The following is a 25,233-nucleotide window of genomic DNA, read 5'->3' as shown; positions in this document are numbered from 1 at the left end:
GAAATTTTCTAACGTTTGTTTGCGGATGCGTAAACATGATTATAGGTACGGAAGTTTCATCAGCCGATATAAGGTGAGGATCGTTACATTCATTACAAGCAATATATTTCATAGTATTTACGTTGTACTGATCAAAAAGTACATGAGGATATTTGAAATTACACATGCTATTTTTGTTTATGTGAGACTATGTAAGTAAAGCTCACTGCTACTATGTTAACCTCTGAAAATATGTTTTTATCTTAATTAATACGTAAATACTTATCAGAATTGTCAACACTGACTTCATAGATATTTACCACCACCAAAAATTCGCTGAGCCAAGAGAAACTAGTAATTCGTGAGAAAATACGTTGCAAAATACATTCGCTCGCAGACGGAGTTTCAATCCTTTCTTAAAATGCGTGGGACAGAACTTATTTACATAGCTAGCCCGATGTTTGCTCATTTAATTAAGTAGGGTAGAGTGCACAGTCACCGCTGTCAGCAAAAAAGTTCTATCTGCTTTGGAGCTTCACAATGACACACGACTTTAAAGCCTTATTTACTTCTTATCAGTTAAAGCCAGAAAGCATGTCACCGAGAAAATCGTATAAATCAGATTGCAATTTATGTATACCAACGGTCCTCAGGGCTAGAAGCCATATAGGCAATCGTTAAGCGTCACATCTGTCAATCATGCACACGCACTGGCAAATTAACTTTGCTTATTTATTCACAGGTTATACGCAAATATTTGTATTCTGATGGTACCGATCATAAAACTCCGAATAAGTAGGTATGTAAGAGATAAATATTATCCACGATACCTTTTTGTCTAAAGGTATTCTTTATTTGCGTTTGTCCAGCTTTCGCGGCGTAAATTCCAACTGATTTCCATGAATTGCATCCTGCATGTCAACTAAACGCAATGTTTTGATAAGCAAAAACCGTGGGACGGAGCTAGTTATTGAACGAGACGGATAATTTGAAGTGACATATTTATGTAGAAAAAACTCTCCGAGCAATATCAAGAAGCATCGGATACAATTATCCCGGTATAATTTATACCAGTTAATAAAAGATAATCCTAAAACGTTAAGCAAACAATGCGTCGCTTTTTTCATGTGCTAGAAATAACTTTATAGAAGACCAGCCGACCGTTGAAGCAGAATAAAAGTACAGCATTCAAAGCATATCTTTTACATTACAATAAGATATAATTACCTACAATTATCAAGCGCCATCATATAAAATAACAACCAGTTTCTCGAAACTAGTATTTAGTCGTCGGTCCGAGCGTTGGTACCTCACTCTACTTGCCCTTATTTGGCGACCCTTTGGATTGTAGGCCCATTGGTTTCAAATATTAATTTTAGATACGAGTGACCCGGGCACTCAGTGCGTATAAATTTATTAATAAAGGTTTCTGCGGGGAATTCTAGGCAAAGCGGGCGAGCACATTCGTTATTTAGGAAAATTCAGAGCGGTCGCTACCGGAAAATGTTGAATCTTTATATTATGCTTGTTAAGCCGGATGTGCTGGAGCACTCCTTCAAAAGACAAAGGATACAGCTTAGTATCCAGACGCGGCTAAGGAACATGTCTAGGGTATTTTACGAATGTGCGTTTGCTTGAATTCGTTTTAACGAGATATGTACATGTGAGACCATCGCAAAATATTACTTATAAATCCATTCTCACGTATCACCAATGGAAGAGCTTTTGGTTATATTTACTTCCTTTATGACTCCTTACCTTTAGCAAAGAAAACAAAACTGTTATCGATCAAATCAATAATAATATAGTGTCAAAGGAGCATTTTTATTGCCCTACGTGATCGAAAACAGGTGCTTTCGATCACGTAGGGCAATTAAAATGATAAGGTTATCATGCTGCTGTTCTAGATGCTGATGGTCTAGAATAGTTATTGTCTGTAAGAAGTACAAATATCAAAGTATATTTAACTATATGTATAAAGTTAATCGATTTTGAATGTCAAATTAATTAAAATAAGTTGGTCGGAGATTTATGAATAAGGGCATCCGTTGATCATTGTTAAATGTTAATGCATGCAGTAACGTAGCGCTGCGCAATTCGCATAAAATTCGCATAAGCACAAGATGTTATTGTAACGCAAAGCAAATTAATGTAAGCTACAAGTTGACACGCAAATTTCTCAACAGGGCCCGGCGTCCCGCGAGGGCTTATTTCTCAACAGGGCCCGGCGTCCCGCGAGGGCTTATTAGTCAATTAGGGAAAGGTTCCCGCGCGGTACGTACGCTGACAAACAAACGGTACAGTCATATGTGTTATGTGTACTATATGTACGTCGTGTCGTGTCATTTAATTAGCTGCCACGGTTTGATAACTTCTGACTGTCTCAGATAGGAATGTCGCCGTCAAGACATGAGCGGTAGCGAACAACTAATGTGTTCACGACTGTAAGCAACACTAACATAATATTATTTATAACTTAACCTGATGGGGCTTTCATAAAATTCGATTCTCACTGACATACCTATTTTGCGACAATTTGAAAAAGTAAGCCAAATTATTTCTGAAATGTATAACGCCCCGCCAGTGATAAAAGTAAGATTAGCGCACTAACCACGCTACAATGTTAAGTTAGTCTGGGTAGCCAACTTTTGTCACTAGAATAAGGCAGAAAATTTGACATATTTAGAGTATTTAGACATATTTTCTTCTTTCTACAGACAATAGTTATAATATTAGTACGCCACCTAAAATAATCGATGTAAGTACAGACGATTCACAAGATCTGTCACGAATGGAATGAATGAGTGAATGAAAATATGTATGTGTGTATCACATTAACTCAGCGGTTCTCAATCTTTTTTTTTGACGGAACCCTTTTGGAAAGCGAAATACTTGATGGAATCCTACAATAAAACAATAGTTTTTAGAAGTGTGTTTTTTGCATAGTAAAATTTTTCGAGGCGACTAAAGCATAGTGTTCTAAATTCTTGCAGAACCCCTGCAGGGATGTCGCGGAACCCTAGGGTTCCGCGGAACACACTTAGAGAATGGCTGCATTAACTAATATGTAAAATGGTGGCTCTGATTGTATACCGATACAGGTGTCACTCATACAATTAAATTTAAAATCGTTCATTCCATTCGTGTCAGCTTTCGTGAATCAACATGCACCTATCCCATATTCTCTTTCAATTTTTTAGCATACGTACTCAAGGGACACAAATAGTCGTTCCCAGCCCCATTTGAGAAATACCCCGCGTTTATTATGATCCATGAAATATAACACCGCCGCAACAAGATAAGGGTAGATAGACCCTAAAGGATGTGTCGGTTTCTTTATGAGATCTAGAGTAACTTTCGCTCCCGCAAATTAGGACAAGCATGATACCTATTACTTTCAACGTTTGATACATCAGACTTCAATACATATATGTTTCTAGTCACCAACTAAATATCTACAATTATTAACTTAGCTGCGTCGTAACAAGACTCAAAATTGAATGAATTTCTAATAACACTTGCAATGGTGTAGTTTTAAGGGCGCCAATATTTCAATATTTAAAAATAGATGAACGAACAATAAAGAATCATCTGTCAGTGGAATATGAATAAAATCGTTTTTAGCGTGTCACGGTAAACAAATCGAAAGGGGAGATGCGAGATAGGCGGGGAGAGAGAGGCACCTCGGTGCCTGTGGGGTGCTTCCGCATAGTTTACTTATTTCGACGAGCCTTGCCTTGCTTTGAACCCACAAAGCTTGTTATAAGGTCGCAGGTGGATCCCGCGGCCGCCGTGGCTTTAAGGATTAAATAAACCAAAACGAGTATGCTACATCATTCTAGTACAAGTACAAAATAATATGAATCGCACATATGTATTTACATTTATTTATAAGACTGTACAACTTTAACGCAAAGGGCTCTAAGCGCGACGAATTTATTGAAAGCATCTGGCTATTGTTGTATAAGGCTGTTAAACCTCGAAACTTTGTTGCAAACGCTACGAATGTTAAGCTAAATTTAGTGTAATAAAAAGTTAATTTATTACTTGAGCGCCGAGCACGCTGAACGCTCGTTATTTGACCCGGCCTTAATGTACAATGGCGATCCATCATTCCATTCAAGTACGGCGCGATGCACGCCTATAGACGAAAATTTAATTTAAAACTGTTGCACAACCGCACGAAGCTATTACAAATACAAATGGGAGCATACGGCGTGAAATATCATACAATTATCACTGCCGCTATCACAACACAAACGGTGCTCCCGAACAACAAGAGAGAACGCGTGCCCTCCCCCTAACACCTTTCTTGCGTTCGTGCAATACTACATTCTTAATGAGGGTTTCTTTATGTAGTTTTAACTTGAGAATGGCGTAGTGGCATAATGGGTACCTATGCGAATTACATATTTATAATAGCTCAAAGGATCGTTGTGGGTTACTATTCAATGCGCCGCTAACGACGTGCGCGCCACAATAAACATCACGGAGCACGCCGGAATCGACCAAACTAGTGCATACGTAGTCGATAGATAGAATATTCCCATATAACGAGTAGTGTGCTTGATCGTTTTGTTGAGCCTCGCCTGGCTCTGGAAGCTAATAAAGTAATCAATCAAGCGTACAATCGTACAATGGCTTCTCAGACTGTCTACGCTGGAAGTATTTTCCGGTCGCCGTCGCATTACAAAATGACAAAATGTCTTCATTTTTCTAGCCGAGGAAGACTCCATTATGGCCTTTTTGCCTTGTACCCTTCAAACGAACAAAAGACAATCGTCTATAGGTCAAATGCAAATAGAATTCGCTTGTTGCGTGTCTCGTTAACTCAAGCAGAGTCTCTTGTTGCTCAGCGCTCGAAAACAAATTGCAAACGTCATAAAGCCAGTTTTGAATATTAATAAAGACGAATAAACGATCCCCATTTACGCGACCGTTCCGCTTCGCAAGTGCGCATGCTTCTGACGTCTCAGCGATTGAAATGTAATTATTTTACGGCCAAATTTACCGCCTAATTCTTTATTAGGGAAACCATACTAGAGTAAAGCAACATTTAAGTAATTTGTGTGAGTGAAAAATAAATGTTGAGTGGGGAAAGTTTCAGAAGCTCAGAGCTTGTGCGTGCTTATACTCTTGCGTGACATGTAGTCGTCTAATGAATAATAAACAGCGGTGGCGACTCGCTACTCATTCATATCCATCCACGAAAGGCATACATATTCTTTTTTACATAAAACGATTGAGTGTCAACTTAAACCGCTTACAATATTGGCTTTGCCACGTATAAATTTCAGGGTATTGCCGGAGCGGACGACGACGTTACCATAGATACCTACTGGTGCCGGTCGTTCTCATTACACACATTAACCAACCAATTTTTTTTTCTCGAACTAAAACACTTTGCGTGATACCGTTGGAACTATTATTTTAATTACTTTCATTGTACAAGGAGTCGTTAGCATATTGTTTCCCCTTTACCATTTTTCAGGCTCAGTGGCTTTCATGACAAATGTGTAAGGCCATATTATTTCGGCGGCGATAGCGGCCATACCTACGTGGATTAACCTTAATTACTTTTCAAACTATTCGATGTCCAGATGTGACTGTTAATATAGGGTGGTAGGTAATTACATGTTGAACATTGAAAAATCGATAAAGCAGGTCAGAGAGCTCACGAAAAGCATAATGCTTCGTAAATTCGTGACTTTTATACCCGTGACAATAGAGGTTATTATAGGTTTATGTGACACGAGGGCAGATAATGACCGCTGGGGTATAATTGTAACTAGAGCAATTATGTTTAATTTTGTAGTGACTTATTAGATTATCGATTGGAGGAATGTTGTGCCGGTGGATTGGTCGGGCAAGTTGTGGTTTCGAGATGTTTCGGTTACTGCATATTGCCTGGAAATGTTGGATTCAAAGACGCTCGAAATAACTCGATTGAGCATATTGTATGTCAGCAACCATGGAGTCGAGTCCAATATTTGCTTAGTTGTAGTAATAGATTTACAGTTTCAATGTTATTTCTAGTTTCAATTTATGCTTTCGATCTGAAAACTTGGTACGAACTGAAACTTTCGTAATCAAATGTCGGCTCTATTATACATAGTTAACAAACATGGTTTATATGATTCTACAATATCTGTTCCACCGAGCTCTGGGGGCCTAGTCAAAATGACAAACGTACATCGACAATCGCCAAACGAAAAGGAAAATATGTATTGGAATGACAGATAATACGAAAACTCGTGTGATTATTTCTATAAATTATTAAAGTTTCAATTGGCCGTTTCTATCAACGATGGTCATCTTGGTTAGGCTCCCTGTTCAGAATAAATCAAAGCACTCAACCGAGCATCATAACAGGGACGTCTATCATTAACATTAATTAAAAAGAATAGTTCAAGTATCAAATTAATTAGTCCTAACTTTACTTTCTTCTTTCTTCCTCGCGTTATCCCGGCATTTTTGCCACGGCTCATGGGAGCCTGGGGTCCGCTTGACAACTAATTCCAAGAATTGACGTAGGCCCTAGTTTTTACGAAAGCGACTGCCATTTGACCTTCCAACCCATGAGGGGAAACAATGCCTTATTGGGATTAGTCTGTTTCCTCACGATGTTTTCCTTCACCGAAAAGCAACTGGTAAATATCAAATGATATTTCGTACATAAACTCCGAAAACTCATTGGTACGAGCCGGGGTTTGAACCCGCAACCTCCGGATTGAAAGTCGCACGCTCTTACCGCTAGGCCACCAGCGCTTCTAGTTCTAACTTTACTATAAAATTAAATTGAGCCAGATCTATATTTTGTCTTCGTAATTCATAGCTAGGTAAATGTATTTTAATTTTTCACAAATCGAATATCACTTAATTGAAGCAATGTTGGTTAATTCAATCTAAAATAAATGTTTGTTTTTATAATATACTTATTAGTATTGATTTACGTATAGACTGGTGCATATATCGGGAAGCAAACAGAGCAATGTAAGCAGACGTAATGAGCTGTAATGGCGGCATGTTGTCAACTAGCGATTCGGGAACAAAGGAAGCAATCATAAACGGATTACCTACTCTCTTTGCTCAATCAATCGGAAACTTCGGTACTCTGTAAGCGCTTACGCAGTGATTACTTATTTTTAGATTTAGATTGGAATATTATCCTGGGAGCGTCTTCTGAGATTTAGAAATTGGGATGATGTTCAGTGTCAATTCGACCAACAGAGTATATAACTTTAGTCTGACAATATTGGCGTAATCACAGATTAAGGTACGGACCTCAATACGGAATGGAATACGGATTCCAATACTCTTACTAATTTTTAACTTAAAACGTTGTATAATTATTTCCATATCATAAATACGGCTGAATGCGTCAAATTTAATAATACTTACGCATGTGATCTGCTGTGTTGTCTATTTTTTTTAATATAATACTTATAATACAATCGCACGAGATTTTTAGTACTTACATAGTTGTAGAAGGTTTATTTTGGCGTTGTTTTTTGGAAGTAACCGGCAGCCAAAAATTCTACTACATCAGATCTCACTAAGAGACAGGGAGGGAATCGGCAGACCTACAATTCCTACGAATCGAAGTTTGACGAAGTCACGCGTACCGAGAATTTCGTAAAAAAATCCAACTGAGCATACGTAACCCTTACACCAACTACCTAAAGTCTACAAGTGGTCACTGAAGTGTGTTTTAGTTTGTACTTTAGGCAGGCCACTTGCTTCCGTTTCGGAGCGTTTAAACACCGCCCGTGACGCGTTTCGCTATTGTCACAACCGGTCGAGCACGTGAACTGGGTAGGAACACGCGTGCGCGGGCGCCGCCAGTGAATACTAAGCGAATAGGTGAGTAACACGCCAAAACTGTGTTCTACACGACGGACAACGGGTTAACAGTACTGGCGATAGGCATCGGCGCCTCTAGGCCTCACATTCCGATAGGGAAAAAACTCTGTTGGGTTATAACGGCCGCTTTTTTATGTCTCCGTCAAAAGCTTTATAGCTTTTAAATGTGACACTAATTTCATGGCTGACAGGCCAACAGCCGTGATTAACTGAGTGTGTGCTCAGCAAACATACTTCCGTCTTCCGTTCATTTTATCATTTATTCCTTTGTATAATTATTTCATTATGAAGGTAAGACGATTCAAACATTCAGTAATGATATGATATAACAGTATTTGGTATTACGGTATTACTTAAAACTTAAACATAACTCGGAAATACTGCATAACTAGCCACAACAACCATAATTACAAAAATAAACAATCGGTGAGAAATGCAAGCTTCGAAGTTTGCGTGTGACGAACAACAGAGACATAGTTCAGAGAGTAAACAAGGCCTTAAAGTTTCATCAAACGGACCACTATCCTTGCCTGAAAACAATTGAATTGCAGCTCGCACAATTCACGCCAAGTGTCCCGGCCGGCATTAGTAATGATTCGAGAAGTTTCCATTACAAGTTCCATTGAAATATGACGGCGCAACGTAGCTCTTAAAGTATTTGGTGTTCGTATATAACTTTCCAGCACAAGAGCGGGAACCGGGAAGTTTCTAATTAAATATTAAAGCGGCCCATGCACAGACATCGAAGTGGGACGGGCCACTAACTTCAATTTTCGATAGCATTTAAGTGACGTGTTTATGTGCGCGAAGTCAAACGCCGAGGCACTACCGTGAACAAATTAAACTAATATAAAGTTCCATTGTCGATAAATAGTGTGGCAACGTTCTAACTTTATTAAATTTTCAAATAAAAGTGTACACCAGTTGGTTTATAAGGTTCTATTAAAAATTCAGTTGCAATACGCTTGGCCGTTACAAATGAAATTGTTTTCAAGAAACTCATTGTTCACCGCTCGGGTTTCAGCGGGAGGGTTTTAACTTTGTCCCGTTATATATAGGCGGACACTGGGTACATTGGAAAATGGTCGCCCACGTGAAAATATCTATATCGAGATGCACTCACATATGTCGAGGGCGCGCGCGGACGTGGCCAGAAGCAGCGCAGCTACCACACACGGCACCATCTCGCCGCGCTCACTTCACCATCTCTACCTACGCCGCATGTCTGTAACAAACAAACATAAATAAAGCCGATAGAAAACTTACAAGATTACTTAGATCGATGTTACTTAAATATAATGCTATGCCGGTGAGATGTAGGACACCATCAAACTTATATTTATTTTGTTATACGTCTAAATCTATATTTGATTGAGCTATCCGGCACGGAGCCGGGTCCTGTTTCGAATCTTTGGCGAAATTTCATTCTAATGAATTTTTGAAGTTATCAGTATTTCAAAACTTGACTTTCAGTTTTGTACAATTAAACAAAAGTTGAAGGTTTCAGAAAACAATAATCGAAATATGCCTATAACCGTATCATGGCTAAACCTAAAGAGCGTCCCAAATAAGTAAGTAGACATAGGGTATTAGGTATAAGTATACCTAGTATACCTACACCGGAAAATATCCCCCGCTTCAGCAGCAGTCGGGTCAAAAGTAATTAAATCTAGAGTAGGTAACCACCGTTGCGGTCGGAAAAAATCGCTAGATGTACATTATTTCACGTCGGACACGAGATTGGGGTCTATACGAAACCGTCAGCAGCAGAAACTGAGGTGACGCGGCAAGTGTGAAATGTATTATGCTTCGCTTAAGAGAAAATGCAGTCGAAATAGGTATAAAACGTTGTTATCTCACGTGTCTGTGCATGAAAGGGGCGACTCCGTTAATACGCATAAAACAGACCAACATAGCATTGTATATTTCCCAATTGTCCTCCTTCATAGCTTGATCAATAGTAATTAAATATATGTATAAGTACTAACTGCAAAGATAACATTAATGGATTGTGCCAAATTTTGCTTTATATATAAAACAACATGTGACTTATGCAATAATGTTCACAATACAGTACGGAAACAGGGGAGAAATAGTCTCCGCTTCCCCAATAAGTGCAGAGGACCTCTTCGAATCAGGGACAGGAACCGGTTACCTTAACCGGGGTTTTTCATAGGGTTATTTTAGAGGTGTTTATAAAAACCCCTACCATAACGGTCACCGCTTAATAAGGTAACACTTTGATTCGGTAACCGTATCAGATCGAGTTAACCTCTGTTACCGGTAACCGAAATAAAAACCCAGTCTATTCAGTTACCTCATTATGAGGTTTTTGACCAGTTCAAACGATTGTAATCTTTACGCACACTTAAATTCAACTTATTATTGAATAACCGAGGTTGGCATGGGCGGTCTATGAAGCCTCCAGCACAAACAAGTTTTTTTGCCTTTCCTTTGTTTATCTTTATACCTACCTGTGTGGTGTGTTCTTATTATAAATATTATTATATTATAACTATAAAATAATTAAAATAAATAAATTAAATAAATTAAATAAATTAAATAAATTAAATAAATTAAATAAAATAAAAAAATTAAATAAATTAAATAAATTAAATAAATTAAATAAACAAAATAAATTAAATAAATTAAATAAATTAAATATATTAAATAAATTAAATAAATTAAATAAATTAAATATATTAAATAAATTAAATAAATTAAATAAATTAAATAAATTAAATAAATTAAATAAATTAAATAAATTAAATAAATTAAATAAATTAAACAAATATAACAAATTAAACTAATTAAATTAATTAATTAAATGAAATATATTAAATAAATTAATCAAATTAAATAAATAAAAAAAAATCAATAAATTCAATAAATTAAATATATTAAATAAATTAATTAAATTAAATTAATTTAATAAATAAAGTCAATAAAATTAACAAAATATAAATAAAGTAAATAAAATAAACAATTTTTTTAGTATTTTTTTTTAGTTCTGACGGCACATCACTAAAACTACTTTAATGTAGCAAACCAGTAAGCAACCGATAATAAAGGTTACCATAACTGAATGAAAACCTGTTAAAAACCCTTAACAAAAACCCTATCGCGATGGGGTTTTGAGATTAACTCGGTTAAAGGTTAGGGTTACCGTTTCAATAAGGTTACCATTACAATCAGGAAACAGTATGATAGGGTTACCGAATGATAAGGTAACTGAATCGATTGGGTTACCGAATTGATAGGATTAAGCGTAAAGAAGGGTTTTCCGGTCCTTGCTTCGAATTCCATTAAACGCGCTCCGCGTCCTAAAACTATTCAGTAGGTGGAGTTTAAATTGGAAGTGCTCTTGTTAGGTCACAGTTAGGTCCCAGGCAATACGGTTGGATTTATAACATTTCGAGTGTTTGCGGTGCGTCTATCTACATAAATCTATTGTTTCTGATCAATAATATGCTTTTCAGTGTTGATTAAATCTTAGTAGAGTTTGTGAACTCGAACGGCAGAGATTGACGAATTGAAAGCTCTGGCGTCCAACGCACAACACAACCTTCCGGAGATAAGGTTAGTTCCATTATGTATCGGAGTATTGAGGAGTCTGCATCGAACACATCCCAGATAGAATTTCGAACAGGTATTTGTAAACGTTAAATCTGTATAGGAATTTGAACCTTATTCCATCCATGGATGCACGATGTGTGTTAATATTAATAAATGCGATTTGCCCGAGTATGTATTGGCAAAGATAGATAAAATACATATATTGAATACGGTAAGATCTCATATGACTACTTTGATAAGCGAGAACCCTGAACCAATTCAATGTCTCCTACATTTCTTTATTTGGCTGTACCGTTAGAAAAACACAAATACGAGATTTATTATAAGACCCATTCTACGATAAAAGTGAAAAAAGCCTAATTTTATAGATATGTACTCAAAAATATTTATTTGAGAACAATTTGCATATTGTAGCAATACTACTTCTCCAAAAAGAAACGACAAATAAAAAAACTGTTTCATATACATCTACGAGCATTTAAAAAAACAGGTAAGTTTTCTGATATCTGTTATATTTAAGGAATTATCGCCTGGCTACACTTAACGATTACACCCTGTATGGCATTTACTTTACTTAACCTGAATAACCAAATAACTTTTTTTAACTACCCCCAAAGAAGCTTATATAAATGAAAATGTATCATTACACGTAATAAAGGTAAAACATGAAATGAGACAAGTTAAATATGAAAACTGGCCAACTTTAGTTAGAAGCTCGAGACACGGGGCAGTCGGGCGAGCGTCGAAAAGGCTTATAGACACAGGAAAAATGGGTCCCTGGGAACCTTTTACCCGAAAAGGCTTGGGTAATATACACTCTGTCATCGTTTGTTGCACTTCAGAGCGCGTCTGTGAGCGAGCGTCAAAGCCTTCTGCTACTAATAAAACTAAATATGAAACAAAAGTATAATGCATATACAAGTCTGTACAATTGTGGTAGTATATGCTAACTTTATTAATAAACAAATAGTATTTTCACCTCAGCAGCTCGAACAAGGGTACTTTGCTTCTTAAAAACAGTGAGCAAAATGTGATTTTGCTCACTGAGTGAGACAAAATGACATTCAAGTGAGCTTTATAGTCAAATGTCATTTCAACATGCGGGGTCTAATACAAGCTCGAAATACTTGGGTTCTATTATCTCTGTCCCTTTCACACTGTTAGCAAAAAGAAACAGACAAAAAAAAATTCAATCGACATTCAACGGTATATTGACGATATATAATAGACTCCCGAAAAACGTCAGAACGCATCGTTCCAAACCACGTACGAGTATGAATTCTTAATATATAATTAATGAAAATAAAATTTAAGATTTGATAAAAACTGATAAAAACGCTATATTTTAGGTATTTAATTGTACAATTAAAATAATGAACTCAAAAAATACACAGATTATCACGCAAAATTAATTATTCTACTTTTAAGACTTACTACTATAGTTGACAAATAGTACATATCCGCAATTCGGACCGTATCTTACGAAGTTTTTTTTTACAAAAAAAAAGTTGGCGATTGAAATGTCAGTTGATATTCGTTATTTCCATATTATTTTACTGAAATTTATTATTACGTTTTGTTTTTGTGTTCGATTGTGGTAATTAAACTTAATTGTTAGTATATCTTAAGAAAAACATGAGTGCATAGGCATTAAGTGACGAAGAAGGATTACATTTTTCAAGTTGTCTAATAGGTATGTTCTCACTGCCCAGGTGAAAAATTTTGTGTACTACACGAGATCAAAGTTATTTACATCTCGTGCGCTTTTGAGTCCCTTACAACGCTTAAGGTTCTAAATTAGATTCACGAGCGTAGCGAGATAAATTTTTTTCACGACAGGTGGTCAGAGTCGAAATTTATGTTTCGCCGTGAATTTAATTCAAGATTAAACCAGTACTTTTTTGCATTTTACATTGTTTATCGATAAAATACCTATCCTGTTATCTTAATTATAGTAGAAGAGCCGGCCGCAAATTTTCTAACCGACTTGATACCACGATGAAATGCACAATGGTTTCCCATAAAAGTGATGCTAAGTCCGAATTCGATAGTCTGCCACGGCGGAACTTGCCGAAAGTACGAAAAAGAAGGCCACTTCCGGTGCGAAAAAAGGGGGCTGATTTAACCCATCTGATACCGAAATAATAGTTATGGCAGCAGTTAGAAATTTACATGTAGACATAGAAAAGCGAAGTCTGCCAGTATTTTTTATGCCGGAAGTGCTTGGCAGACGCTCTCAAAGGTGGCCACCGGGACCCCTAATTTAACCCATCTGATACCACCATGAAACCAATTCCAGTCGGTAGGTATGAACCCTCATGTCAGGAATATATAAGTCTGCCAAGGCTTTTCCTGCCGAAACACCTTGGCAGACGAGATTATGTGAGCACGGTCACCATCGGTTACCCTACACTAACCCATCTGATACCACCATGAAACCAATTCCAGTCGGTAGGTATGAACCCCCATTTTAGGAATATATAAGTCTGCCAAGGTTTTTCCTGCCGAAACACCTTGGCAGACGAGATTATAAGCAAGATGACCATCGGTTAGCGTACACTAACCCATCTGATACCACGATGAAACCAATTCCAGTCGGTAGGTATGAACCCTCATTTCAGGAATATATAAGTCTGCCAGGGCTTTTCCTGCCGAAACACCTTGGCAGACGAGATTATGTTAGCAAGGTGTACATCAGTTACCCTACATCAACCCATCTGATACCTTGTTTGACAAGTCCAGTCTGCCAAGTCAAGTCTGCCAAGGCCTTGGCTATTCCTGAAATGCGGGTTCATACCTCCCGACTGGAATTGGTTTCATGGTGGTATCAGATGGGTTGATGTAGGGTAACTGATGTACACCTTGCTAACATAATCTCGTCTGCCAAGGTGTTTCGGCAGGAAAAGCCCTGGCAGACTTATATATTCCTGAAATGAGGGTTCATACCTACCGACTGGAATTGGTTTCATCGTGGTATCAGATGAGTTAGTGTACGGTAACCGATGGTCATCTTGCTTATAATCTCGTCTGCCAAGGTGTTTCGGCAGGAAAAACCTTGGCAGACTTATATATTCCTCAAATGGGGGTTCATAAGTACCGACTGGAATTGGTTTCATGGTGGTATCAGATGGGTTAGTGTACGGTAACCGATGTTCATCTTGCTTATAATCTCGTCTGCCAAGGTGTTTCGGCAGGAAAAGCCTTGACAGACTTATATATTCCTGAAATGGGGGTTCATACCTCCCGACTGGAATTGGTTTCATGGTGGTATCAGATGGGTTGATGTAGGGTAACTGATGTACACCTTGCTAACATAATCTCGTCTGCCAAGGTGTTTCGGCAGGAAAAGCCCTGGCAGACTTATATATTCCTGAAATGAGGGTTCATACCTACCGACTGGAATTGGTTTCATCGTGGTATCAGATGGGTTAGTGACCGGTAACCGATGGTCATCTTGCTTATAATCTCGTCTGCCAAGGTGTTTCGGCAGGAAAAACCTTGGCAGACTTATATATTCCTAAAATGGGGGTTCATACCTACCGACTGGAATTGGTTTCATGGTGGTATCAGATGGGTTAGTGTAGGGTAACCGATGGTGACCGTGCTCACATAATCTCGTCTGCCAAGGTGTTTCGGCAGGAAAAGCCTTGGCAGACTTATATATTCCTGACATGAGGGTTCATACCTACCGACTGGAATTGGTTTCATGGTGGTATCAGATGGGTTAAATTAGGGGTTCCGGTGGCCACCTTTGAGAGCGTCTGCCAAGCACTTCCGGCATAAAAAATACTGGCAGACTTCGCTTTTCTGTGTCTACATGTAAATTTCTAACTGCTGCCATAACTATTATTTCGGTATCAGATGGGTTAAATCAGCCCCCTTTTTTCGCACCGGAAGTGGCCTTCTTTTTCGTACTTTCGGCAAGTTCCGCCGTGGCAGACTATCGAATTCGGACTTAGCATCACTTTTATGGGAAACTATTGTGCATTTCATCGTGGTATCAAGTCGGTTAGAAAATTTGCGGCCGGCTCTTCTACTATTAACTATTCATGATGCCGTACACATAAAAAAAATAACTTCGTGACCTTTCCGAGTGCACACTGGCAGTAACAATGTTAATAACGGTCAAAATTCATGAAAAACCTTAATTTGGCAATAACTCGAAAACCTTGCCACTTTTACTGGGGTCATGTTAAGTTGGTTTGGGTCCTCTTGGCCTTGTCTACCTCCAGTGTCACTGTGACGTGTCACTTATGGGACACCCTGTAGAATCTTTCGCTTGCACGGGACTCAAAATAAGCACTCGATGAAATATCAAACTTTGATCTCTTGTTGTACAATATTGCCTTTGCTTCATGTACTCGTACTTCGACGGACTATACTTTATTAGAGGATATATGCTTTTGACGCATAGTCTGATCCGCTACTTTGGTTGCTAGCTATCATTCAAAAATCTTTATAGCTTTGTGTCATTGTCTAAGATGATTTTTACCGTATATTACGAACATTTCTCTTGCGTAAAAATCGTTGCTTCTAGATGTGTTTTGGTGTGATATTCCTTGATAACAGATCATATTTGATTGAAACGCGCCTACTTGTCGTGTATACACAAGGGTAGGAAATATAAACATATGATAACCAAACTACAAAGTTCACCCGCTTCATACAGACACAATATGAACTAAAATAACTTACGGGAACAGAAAGCACCAACTTTTGTTTTTGGGATGTGTAGGTACAAGCGTGAGTTGCCGACAGTCGTAACTACATATTAACTATTGTTAGTCTCCACTATGTTTAGTGCATTCCTGCTCCGGATTGAGAAAAAGTTTTGTTGACAAACATGTTACCTGTTGTATTTGTATGAAAAAAAATATGGTTGTCTGTAAAGTCGGTTTACGGACGAGTCGTTTGCGTGATAACGTCGTAAGAAAACATTACCATTAGGTACATTACGTAACGTTACCATTGAGAATCGTCCACAATGTTACCATGGAGATCGGTCCACAACGTGACACTTTTTCGTGCATGCTCATCGATTTATAAAACGTTATCACGTCAAAAACATTTTCTTTAGTTTTGTGACTTTTCTAATTCCCTAATCTAGGTTCTCGGTTTCTTAATCAACATACAAAAATCACATCTTGTTACTCCATGCCAATCACTCATATTTGCTTAAGGAAAACACTGTTTGGACAAATAATAATTTAAAAAATATGTACATATATCGAAAATAAAACTTTCCGTTACTTCCGTTTTTCGACTTTAGTAATATTTCACACAGTGTTATCATTCTTAACTTTAATAGGAATGATTGGCCTAAAAAAACAGCATGTGAAAAATACGACCTTTTTTGTACTTAGTATGAATTAAAAAACATGTCACTTTTCTAGTGCCCTAACCTTTATCGATCTCAAAGAAGCTTTTGATCATGGTTAGAAATGGAATCTACTGGTATAAAAAAAATATTATCAATAATTGTTAGTTAAAATGTTAGGTTTTCTAAGACCATATTGGCGTAGCAGCACGGGATCTGGTAGCTGCTCTCAGTGCCCCATTAAAAAAAACTCAAACTGTATAAATATCTCTTTGAAGACTAGCTAACCCCTACACCTCCATTCCGAACACTTATTGAAAGCAAAATTAGAATAGGTGTAATGTAAGCTTGCAGTCAATAAACATGCGATAACAACAACATACAACACTTACTTTCGACTTTTTCCTTTTCACTAGGTTCGGTTTAGTGAAGTTCTGAGGCAACGCTCAACGATGCGACACGTGTATCGTGTATGTATAACCTCCTTAGATAAAATAGTACTGGAATAGTGTACAAATAACACTTATCACTTGACTAACTTAAATGTTTAAACTTGGCACTCCATTTATAAGCAGTAGATACAGTTTTATTATGGATTTCCTTAATTTTTTATCACGCAATATCACTTTAACGGAAGATTTCTTTAATAAGATAACAGTCTGACAGTTTAAATTGAATACGGAACACTTAATAATTTCATTTAATATTGAAGTAGGGGAGACCGAGGTGAGTTGTGACAGAGGAGAGTTGTGACATTGTCGATTTTTTGGAATCTAATAACTGTTAGTGAGCTCGCAACAGTGTGCGTTTGTTAGCTCGCAACTTGAACTAACAAACGCGCGCTATTGCGACCTAGTTTTTAGTCACTAGATTCCAAAAAATCGACAATGTCACAACTCTCCTCTGTCACAACTCACCTCGGTCTCCCCTACCACGCCACAACTCCCCGAATTAAATCTCTACCAAAAATATCAAGGATAATTCGACTCTTTCGACAGGCACTGGCATTTTTATTACACAACAACTTCTTTACGAATACTGTTAGAAAACTCTATAAATAAACGGAAAAATGTGACTGATTAGATCATAAATGTACCTTTGACTGGTTTTGTTTCCGTTGATTTAAAATTCAAAACTTTTTTTATAAAACCTAGTATTTGGGAACTGTTCAATTGAAAATTAGTATCTCCGGACGAATGCACTTAGGACATCAATATAGAGATGCACTATATATCATCAACTTATCGTACGAGTATAGCACTAGGGCACCCTAGAATACCTAGAGCGTGCGACTGAGGCGGGCGTCTAGCCTCGAAGCCTTCAGCGTACTAATCAAACTTAACGTGAAACAAGTGTAAACGCAGCTCCACATACATGCACTGCGCTGCATCTATGTAAGTTACTAGTTGCTAACTTAGTAGATTCCAGTGGCTCGCTGACTGAACGAAGCACCAACAACCAACAACGTCTATTTAGTCAAACATATTGAAAACTAACTCCTAATGCATTCCAATTTCGCGTCAGTCATTACGTTCATTGCATTAAAAAAATGAACTGAAAAGGTAAAAACAAGTATTACAATACCTATATAAAATTCGACTGAGTAATGTATAAGTTACCAAACTAAATACATGAGGTGACAAACCTAGTTTTGGTAGATCTTTCTATTCCAGTAGGTACAAAGTACCTATTGTTTGTCCCCGTCTGCAGCACCTTAAAGTATTTGCATTAGGTACTCAGTCGAATTGTAACTACTTATATAGGTATTATGATACCTACATGTTTTTCCCTTTTCATTTAATTTTCTTAAGCAGTCGGAGTTTTTTGTTTTTGTAATAATAATTGTATTTCTAAGTTTTTAGTATTAGTTACATTTATATGTGTCACTACCACAATTTAGACGAAATCAACGACCGCCGACAGCCGTTTGGTCGTTAGGACGTGCCAAAGAACAGGACATACATACGCTCGAAAAACATTACCTTCCTTCTGACGCAGCCAGGTAAAAATGTAGGTACCTATTGAAATTATATTAAATATTATTATACTCGTATTTGCCTCCACAGTTGTCCTGGTAAAGTATGTACATTCAACGCAAAGACGGATTTCTTTAGGCAAAATTTGACGAAGCGTTTCAGGGAGCATGAAAGCACAAAACTACTGAAAATAACACTTCAAGTATTGTTCCTTGTGCTGTCCCTAACACGCTCGCCTAGACTACTTAACATGACTGTTTAGGTAGTAGATATGTCAGACAAACTATGAAGTAGCCCATCTCACAGCTCGCATACTTGCCAGTAGGGGACGCGTATCGTATTGGTACGTATGTTGACGAGTCAATCAATTGGATAAGATCGGGAGCAGAGATGTCGGCTGTCTAGCCTTCGTTTCTCATATCAAGCCACAATGCAAATTGTTTCGATAATGCACCTTACTAGGGTCAAACGATTTTGGAGGATATGCATGGGAAATATGGATGAAAATGTAAATGTTTCCTGTTTAATTATATCATTTATATCTATTTACCTTCTAGCTAAAAGCTATTTCCATATATGCCTATACGCACTTCAGTCTTGATCTTTACAAAACAAGGTTTGATCGTAAAAAGTAATCCGTTTTCATTGCTCTTAGGGTGTATTTCGCAACGTGGATAGAGAGAGCGTTACGAGAGCAAACATCAATTAAGCAAATACTTAAATAAAAAATAAAGGCTTTCACAATTAGTGAATAAGTTTGTAAATATAGTTTACTTAAGTTTATTGTACCTACTTATCTTAAATAAATATTTTTTCATTTTTTCATTTTTCATTTTTTCGTTTAACTTGTTAATTTAGTAAGGAAATTATTCTTTTTTTCCGTCTGGGAGCGAAATTAGTGGGGTCGGGAGCAATTAGGTTTTTTTTTTTCATTCCAGCTAGTGGCATTGTTGACTACATATTGTTATTTATGTTTAGACATTTTTTTATAAAAATTACTTGTTTGGGACAGTTCGGAACTTAGAAAATGTTAAGATTTGATTCGTTTTTCCCATCATAATAAATAATCGTGATCTTTCTTAATCGATTGATTCACTCAACAATACCAAACAGAATCTACTGAAGCTGTAGAAAAGTGCAAATTTGTATGGTACATCATTTATATTACGATGTCATAAGTTTGCGAACCGATAAATGGGTTAAAAAGGGACCAAAAGTTTTTTTAAAGGGAAAAGTGTGCAAGTTTGTACATAGATAGATTTGAAATGTGGTAAGTAGAGGGACTTACGCTGCGCGCTGGCCTGATCCTTGCAAATATGTACTTATGAATGAAGTATAATACCATTGAAAGGAAACTTACTTGGGGGTAAACTTTTCGTCAGAGAAAAGTCAAGGACGGACTACGTGGGCAGGAAAATAAATCTTAGAAAATCAAAAGAAGTACTACACAGTGAGTTTACGAAATCAGTAGAAACTATAATTAGGCGTAGGTAGGTACCTACTAGGACGAAAGCTAACGAAATTAAATTTATAATTAGAGTTTAATACTTACACAGGACAGATCATTCTAAAAGGATAGATGTAAAGAATATTAAGGGCACATAATCAAGGGGTCATGCGAACAAATAGAGGTTACATCCAATTCAGCCGTCCGATGAAATACTTACCGTAAGGCAACGAAACTCGAGTTATCGCACTATCATAATGAGCCTTAAGAGATGTGCTGTCGAATAAGGCTCCTTGAATATGAAGTAGTGAGGGAAGTGGTAAAAACAACTCAAAATTAAGGCTCAAAACTGATATATCAATATTTAGAAAATAGCTCCGAGATTCCTGTTTCAACTCGACATCGACGCCAAACAGTCGAACAAAAGCTAGAGACGTTTTCAACTAAAAGTTAGTTACTTATCTATATATTTGTGTCCAGCAACAAAGTTACCGCATGAAACCCGGCTTGCCGTAGAAAAGTATAAAATAAATCGTACCAATATCGATATGTTTTTCAAAATGTACCCAAGAGCTTTTACCAAATAGTCACTTAATAATTCAAATACATATCTGTAGTTTTCAGCTATCTCCGATTGCGCTTTCAGTTTTCAGGTAACAAGGGGCAGAAGAGATTCGTATCTTCTTCTTCCTCGCGTTTTCCCGGCATTTTGCCACGGCTCATGGGAGCCTGGAGTCCGCTTGACAACTAATTCCAAGAATTAGCGTAGGCACTAGTTTTTACGTAAGCGACTGCCATCTGACCTTCCAACCCAGAGGGTAAACTAGGCCTTATTGGGATTAGTCCGGTTTCCTCACGATGTTTTCCTTCACCGAAAAGCGACTGGTAAACATCAAATGATATTTCGTACATAAGTTCCGAAAAACTCATTGGTACGAGCCGGGGTTTGAACCCGCGACCTCCGGATTGAAAGTCGCACGCTCTTACCGCTGGGCTCCAAGCGCTCGCTACGCGCCTGGTTCAATTTTGGAAATTTTCTCTTGCTTCATGAGTAATTAAACATAAATTTTGCCCCCTTGTAAAACAAATAACTATATCCCGTAAAATCGTTTTCATTCAATTGCACATAAACCAATACAGTTTCTTCATCGTAGCTCCATTACAATGATGTTACAATACTGTTTCAATAGTACTAGTGTATATAATACTTATCTAACAATTTTAACCACTTGTAGAAAATAAATACCCCTCTAACTAATATGGAACCAACTAGTTGTACCTATAATGGATATGCATGTCCAGTCACCTGCAATAATATGTTACACAACGAAGGCCGCAAAAATATCTGACACGATCTTATTTGTAGAGCCATAAGAGCGTGTCATATATTTTTGCGGCCTTCGAAGAGTAACATAACAGGTGACTGTACCAAAAAACAGCATCGAGAGCAGAATGATGGCGTTACTACGCCATAAAGTGCTCCAATACGGACAGACGTTTAACTTTGATCCCCTGCTGCACGCCAAGGCCTGCTTCCGTTAACACGCAGATAGCAATCAAACGACGGTATCCCTGTGCCTCCCTCTGCTAATCACGGTTTTGCATTACGATAGAATCATAATCACTAACAGTATCAAAACGGATGGCGTCCGTCACTACATCCATTGTTGTCGTGCGATATTTATTATTACTCTGTGAACTCTGTTTCAGTTTACGCCTATGATATTTAAAGCAGTGTTTTTACTTAGTGAAATCCGCGCAGGTGTTTTACAGCTACTTACAGTACCTACGCGGTACCATATTCATTACCCACGCGGCAAAGAGCTATTTTAATATCTACCCCAGGTTCGTACCTCAGGCTTTATTTATTGAGACAAGTTACGATGCGGAAGAAAGGTAGTTGCAGGCTGTGCTTGTTCTTCAGCCGATTTATTCACTAAATGTTATGGTCTATCAAGTATTAGTGCTACCGCTTAATTTTTAACCAAAAGGCACCACAATGTCGGTTGTTGATAATGTTGATTTTAAATTGAAGCTATACCGAAATAGCGCCTTATTGACAACCGACAATACGTACCCTTTTGTTTGAAAATGGCATAATTAGTAACATCAATGCGTACTCGTAATTGGAGTTCAAAGTTTTACTAGTACATAGCTATCTACATCTGAAGAAGCGGTCAGCATCATATGCAGAGCAGACAGCTACAAGAAAACAACAACTGTGTAATAAAAATATAGTTAGCACGGAAATTGTACACAGATCGCAAAACAACTTCAGGTAAATGTACTGAAAATATGGCTTCGCTTGTATTCAAGTTGTTATACAATGGACTCCTAGTCCTGATTTAGCATGTTTGTTGTTTACATATATGTTTCAGAATCAGACGGTTGAGTAGTGCTAAACTCCTCTCAAAACTGCGAGCAATATTCCACCCACTGCGCGCTCCATTATCTGTTTGAGTTTGAAAAACACGCCCCCACTGCTCCTCGCTTTTCATCAATGTCTCTTGCCCCTTACGCCTTTAACAAAGAGCCTTGTCACATATAATAGAGCACTTTGACATTATTGCCGTCTACCTTCGTGTTGTCCCGGCTGGTCGACGTTTGCGTGATCAAAAAACGGTAAACGAGATATAACTATAGCGTGAACCGGTAAGCCTCGCTTTCTGTTTATGGTACTGTTTGGTGTTTGCCACAGGTTGACAATCTGGGCCAAATTTTATGTAATATTTCAGATTTATACTATGAATTTTATGAACGGATAGTTTCCATTTTCCAATAGTACCCGTTTCCAGACCAATGTTCGGTATGTATGCTGGTTTAATTACCCCTTTAATGACCCTGAGTCCGTTTTGTATACGTACCTACTTACAGAATTATGTTTGGCCAGAGTTTGAAAGATTACAATCGATGTAACCATATTCGTTATAACACACGAAATTATAACTTCGACGTTGATTTTAACTTTCATAATAAAATAACAAACCGTTCTGGTTCTGGGGAATGATGCAAGGGGGGTGGGGGGATAAAGAAGAGGCAGAAGAGCGCCATTTCATTGTTAGCTAGTACCTTAATAATTTGTTAAATGAAATTAATTCACGCCAAGAATTACCAAAGTAAGGCAGGAGGAAGATGACGCAGATAACAACTCATCTTCGTTTGAGCCATTATTAAATGTTACTTTGCTTCGTTTTGAATAATAAAACGAATACGTAAGAAACATCTTATATCTACTTGGTGTTATTTTTATGCCGATCAGATTAGGTTAACACACTGCGGTACTTACTTAGCCGTGATAGCGTAACAATATCTCTACATATACTAGTAGTATATGATTATGTCAAATAAGAATATTTACGTATCTATTTTAGAAGGGCTATAAAATAGCTCCAGCTAGGTGTATGACAATGATCTAATTAAAGTTCAGGCATGTATAATGTGTATCATTAAGATGAAAAAGGGGAAGACTGCTTCTCCACACAAACTTACGTCTCCATTTAATTATTAAGAAATCGAAAAAATATTATACAAAGCTTAATTACGAAAAGGCCAAACGCCTTGTTCGCTTATAGTTAATCGAATCAGATAGATTAGGTTCACTACTGAACCGAAAAGCGATGGGCCAGCTCAACAACCCCTCATGCCGATTAAGTACATGACCAATTGATCACATGTACGAGTATGTCCGATGTGATTACGGTTCAGCGTGGTACGCATGCCTTCATAATGCACCTTGATTCAATTTGTGATAATAGTTATGCATGCACACAGATCCTGGGAACATAATTAGAGATTAATTACCACAATGAGACGAAGTGATTCGTCGATATGCCACAGTTAGATCAAAGGCTAAATCAGAATACCATGTGGTATGGCGTATCAATGGCCTTATGCCAAAGGGGCTGTGTAATACCTGACGTCAGTACCGTATTGTATAAAGCTCTTCAAACGCCAGGTACTGGAATAAACATACCAAGTTACATAGGAGCATATCATACCGTGAGTGCCAAGCGAATTTAGTCGGTTGGATTAGGATCTGTAAAGATCTGAATATATTTCCAATTTTATAGCTAGTTCATCCGCCGTTTACGTTATAAGAATTGATGTTACCTCCAATTTTGTGAGATATGCAGTGTATAAATACATAGCAGGATTAACGGGTATGCGAACACATGTACGTTATATCTGTGTGACACTTTCAAATAAAAGGTAAAGTTATTTTTCGTGCAGTAGCATCTGCGTACAAATGTCCTGTTTGAAAACTGTTGTTACTACCGTGTAACTTTATTTGGGTCAATGTACAATATATTTAAAAATTAGAAAGTGCCAGAAATGTTATTATGAAACTATCATTTTAGTCAATGATCAATTGATCATAGAGCATAAACCTGTCCTGGTGTTCAGAAATGCTCACAAATATTCATCAACATCTACTTTAAAAAGCAAAAAGTTGCCATTCTCGTCATTAAAAAAGGAAGGAAGGGCATGTGAGAACCTATTCTCTAACCACATTGTTGTGTCAAGGTCTTCGTTATTGTTAATCCCATGCGAGATGTGAGTTGCACTCGTTATAAGTGGTGTTCCAGGTACGCCGCTTTATACCAACAATACGTCTCTACCTAACAGGTCGGGGGAGAAAGGGACGGTGGCAACGGGTATTCCGCGAATATATGGAGCGCCTTAATTGGGGAGTTTTTCGAGTGTATAAAGAAGGCTTTGTCAATGTTTAAAATTAGACAAGCTGGCGCAATTATTTGAGCATTACGCTCGCGTTTGACTGCTGTACTTAACAGAGGATTTTACTTTTTAGACCAATATGAGAATGCATATCTTCGAGTTTAAGGTGTAGGGATAAAATAGACTTTCTCGTTTTCTCTGTAGGTATATACGGTCGGCTGCATTAGGTACAAATAGCATTTGAATTAACTTAATACTTGCTTAATACTTGCTTTATACGCCTTACTGAGTACCTACACAGCTTTACGCTGCTTACGATACCACGTAGGTCTATTTAGTGGAGAGGCCAAGTAGAAGAGTAGCATCTTTCGTAGGACTGAAAAGGTTTATACCGACAA

General features: G+C 37.6%; 1 protein-coding gene across 1 annotated transcript in view; it reads right to left on the bottom strand.

Annotated features, from left to right (window-relative positions):
- Positions 1-25,233, bottom strand: part of LOC134804151 (discoidin domain-containing receptor tyrosine kinase B-like) — a 108,790-nt gene that overhangs the window by 76,011 nt on the left and 7,546 nt on the right. The window contains exon 2 of the mRNA XM_063777097.1: positions 8,966-9,067. Coding sequence (XP_063633167.1) covers positions 8,966-9,026 — 61 coding nt within the window. The 5' untranslated portion in view covers positions 9,027-9,067. The remainder of the gene's footprint in view (positions 1-8,965; positions 9,068-25,233) is intronic.

The sequence above is a fragment of the Cydia splendana genome, chromosome Z, assembly GCF_910591565.1.
Source record: "Cydia splendana chromosome Z, ilCydSple1.2, whole genome shotgun sequence".
Taxonomy (NCBI): Eukaryota; Metazoa; Arthropoda; class Insecta; order Lepidoptera; family Tortricidae; genus Cydia; species Cydia splendana.
Note: the sequence above shows the minus strand (reverse complement) of the source record. Positions and strands in the feature narration are given on the sequence as shown.